At 28.7% G+C, this 4,035-nt stretch overlaps 1 protein-coding gene across 1 annotated transcript; it reads left to right on the top strand.

Annotated features, from left to right (window-relative positions):
• The first annotated feature begins 1,918 nt into the window (after nucleotides 1-1,918).
• On the top strand, nucleotides 1,919-3,094 carry LOC101493519 (F-box/kelch-repeat protein At3g06240-like). The gene has a single exon (XM_004517162.3). The coding sequence runs from the start codon at nucleotides 1,919-1,921 to the stop codon at nucleotides 3,092-3,094; it is 1,176 nt and encodes a 391-aa protein (XP_004517219.1).
• Nucleotides 3,095-4,035: the final 941 nt, after the last annotated feature.

Genomic DNA, 4,035 nt, shown 5'->3' with positions numbered 1-4,035 from the left:
TTTGTTGCTAAATTTTCTTTAATAAAATTATCATATCCGAAAAAATATAAAAACATTTTAGATTTAGGAGAAAAAATATTCATACAAATTTACTCTCATTTATTTTTGTGTAATATAATATTTAAAAATAGATATTATAGTATAAAAAATCAGCATTATTTACTATAAAAACGTTATCTAAAATTATATACATTGGTCAGCATCAAATATATATTATAATTGATGCGTTATAATTTTCTTCAAAATCTTATCTAGAAGATAGTAAAGATATATAATACTAGTGAAATACATTCGTTCAATGTATAGTTTATACATTAAATTAAAATTATTATATTGTAATTTTCTTTAACTTTTTTATTTAAAAGATACTTAAGAAACATGGAACTAAATACAAACTTCTCTATTAATCAATTGATTCATGATAAATATTTGTCTTGTATATAATTTATACAATAAAAAAAATTGAGATATTCAAGATACACGCAACCAATAAAATACATATTTCTCTTTTAATTATTTTTTTTACAAATCTCTTTTAGCTAATTGATTCGTGATAAAAAGTATTTTAATACATATTATCATTGACTATTTTTATTTATCATGTGTGAATGACACATCACTAATGAAATACAAATTTGAAATAGTCGGTATTAGTAATTAATTGTTAATTTTGTTAGAGGGAGAAATTGAACCATAACCTCAAAACCACTCCAACTCCACCAAACCATCTTATGACTCCCTTCTTTTACTTAATTAAATAATGAAAGACCATTTTTTAAGTAATTAACCAATTATAAATGTTTATCTCGTGTATGGTTTATATATATAAATTATAATTATTTTTTTACTTTAAATTATAATTATTGTATTATACTAGATTCATGAAAAATCATCGTTTAACTAACATATCAATAAAAAATTTGTTTCACGTATAGTTTATATATATATATATATATACTTCATTCATTTCATACTAATTGAGTCAGTTGATTATTTTATATATATTAAAAAATGTATAAATGAAATAGACATATTCTTAATTTTATTAAATTATTTTTCTTAGGTATTGATGCATTACTAATGTCATAAATGTATATTGAAAGATATTGCATAATTGGTAATTATACAAGTAATATTAATTAAATGGTAGGACTGAAAATAAAAAATGCATCGAAAATTAAAATGTTCATTTATTTTGGACATTTTTTTCTTCCAAATGAGTTAATTATTATGAGACGGAAGGAGTACTATAATTATAATTAGTATATTATATTTTGTTCAAAATTTTATCTTTATGATATTCATGAAATCATAATTTTTGTTGTTGCATGAAATGATATTTCTCCTTCAACTAATTGACTCACGACAAATATGTGTTTAGTGTAAGAGTTGTACAGAAAACCATTTTATAAAAAACTGTTATTTTTTTCAAATCTTTGTCTAGAAGTTATTTAAAAACATAATACTAATAAAATATATATTTATCTCTTAATTAATTTTTTTAATCCAAAATATAAAATAAAATTAAGTCAATAGAATTTAATATATTCATTCTAAAATTTATATCAGTTACATAAACTTTACTATTTCTTAAACATAAGACCAAACATATTGTTTAATTTGTAAAAAATAAACTTTAACTAATTAATCGTTGACCTTGTATTAGTATTATTATTAAATAAGTTTGACCAAAGTTTATTATTGTACAATAAAAAACATACTGTACTAATTGTTTTTTGACTAGTTATTAATTGTACTATTTGGTAACAAACCAAACCGCTCCATTTTTCAAAAAGAAACGCCAAGATGGCTCCTATTTGATGAGATAATTTTGTCAAAAGGTGTTGGAATTGGCAGTGTTAAGGATTAAATTTTCAACACTCAATCAAACAACAACGTCTCCATCAGCGCTCCTATAATGAATCTCCCTTCATCACCATCGCCGGCACACATCCCCAACCATCTTTCTATCGAAGTGCTTTCTTTCCTTCCCGTAAAATCTCTTATGCGAATGAGCTGCTTGAGTAAGTTCTTTAACTCCCTCTTCACCGATCCTTTATTCATCAAATTGCACCTTCACCGATCTGCACGAAAACCTCACCTCGCACTAGTCACTTTCAATATCGAGACTGTTGTACCCTTCCCAGTACCTCAATTACTTTCCAACCCTCCGATCACCCTTACCGATGATCCTTGCTACCTTACCGCAGATCGTGTATTTATACCAGAGGATTTCATCATCCGCCAGGTTGTTGGTTCATGCAACGGTTTGATCTGCTTGCTCAGTACTGCAACTGAGTATCGATACTTATGGCTCCGTTTCTGGAACCCTTCTACTAGGACAATTTCAAAACAATTAGGGAGTATTCGCTTTTCTCACCATGTGCTTTATAGATTAAGGCCTTACAAGTTCTCATTTGGTTATGATAATTCAACCGCCAGTTATAAAGTAGTATCGTTAATTGCTCGCACTTGTAGTATAATTGGAGTGCAAATTTTCAGTTTGGGTGATAATGTTTGGAGAGACATTTCAAATTTTCCAGGGTATCCTCTTCAATTGCTCAACCATCGCCATAAGGTGAATGGCGGCGTGTATTTGAGTGGCACTATTAATTGGTTGTCTGCTTCTTACTACCCGGTTAAGTCGGTTGATCAATACATGATTGTTTCGCTTGATTTGGGAACTGAGACATATAAGCAGATGCAACTGCCTTCTGGTTTTGATGAAATACCTCGCGTTGATCCAACTATTGGTGTGTTGATGGACTGTCTTTGTTTTTCTTATGATTTTAAGCAAACGCATTTTGTTATATGGTGGATGAAGGAATTTGGAGTTGAAGAGTCTTGGACTCAATTCCTTAGAGTTAGTTATGAGAATCTTCAAATTGATTATAACTTTGGAGTTCAGAGATTATATTTGGTGCCATTGCATCTTTCTGAGAATGGTGATACATTGATACTAGCGAGCGACTTAGAAGACCAAACAATTCTCTATAATATTAGAGAAAATAGTGTAAAGAGAACTAGAATTACCAATAGAATGTGTTGGTACTCTACTAAGGATTATGTTGATAGCTTGGTTTCGCCTTCTTGAAAGTAGTAAGTTTTTCTTTAATTAAATCAAGTATGTCTTATAACCCATGCAAAATTATTTCCTTTAGTTTAATACTTTGTCACAAATATGCTGAATAAATTGACTGATCCTATTGCCATGTTTAGAACTCGGTTTTGTCACAAATATGTAAATTAAATATATTGGATATCCTTCTTGTTTTGATTACACCAATTCAATTACATTTGCAAGCTAAAAATTACTGTGTTGATACTTGATAATGATATTGCTATAGAATCTAATTTTTAATAACACATCCTTTGTGTAAACTGTGGTGCAGACATGTATTCATGGTATTATGGTTGAAGCTTATTTATTTATTTTTCACAGTTATGGCTTCACTTTTGAACTTGTGCATTCATTTTCCTTAGAGTTTTTGTTCTATTATTTATTTAGTTGTTTCACTCTCTTACCTAACTGTGCTCCCTTTTGAATTATAGATCAAAACTCCAACATCTAGCAGATGAGCGTTATTCATGGTACATGTCAGGATGGTGGGAAGAAATAGGAAGCTTCTTCAATTATAGTATAAGAAATTTATGACTCAATTGTTGCCTTTATAAATTTTTAGGAAATACTTGTAGAAACTTAATGTTGTTTGTGTAAAGGCAGATGAAAATCTCCAACTCTTTGAATAATTTGAGCACATTTTTTTTATATATGGACCATTTGGGTATGATATGAAGTTTCAAAAACAGCAACTTTTGCAGTACAAGCAAGCTGTGGAGGTGGCTATTAGTCACATACCTCTTAAAGGACCTGAGAAAATATCATGGTTTGTGTTTATCAATTTCACCGATTTTGATTTTGCAATGATTATTGGTTGCACAACAAGAAAACACTGAAAGCCTTTTAGGAAATGTATTTCAATGGTCGGAATAGGTTTTATAGGACTAAAACCCTCGAAATAGTATTTAAGTAAA

This window comes from Cicer arietinum, unplaced genomic scaffold (assembly GCF_000331145.2).
Source record: "Cicer arietinum cultivar CDC Frontier isolate Library 1 unplaced genomic scaffold, Cicar.CDCFrontier_v2.0 Ca_scaffold_5674_v2.0, whole genome shotgun sequence".
NCBI classification, from domain to species: domain Eukaryota; kingdom Viridiplantae; phylum Streptophyta; class Magnoliopsida; order Fabales; family Fabaceae; genus Cicer; species Cicer arietinum.
Note: the sequence above shows the minus strand (reverse complement) of the source record. Positions and strands in the feature narration are given on the sequence as shown.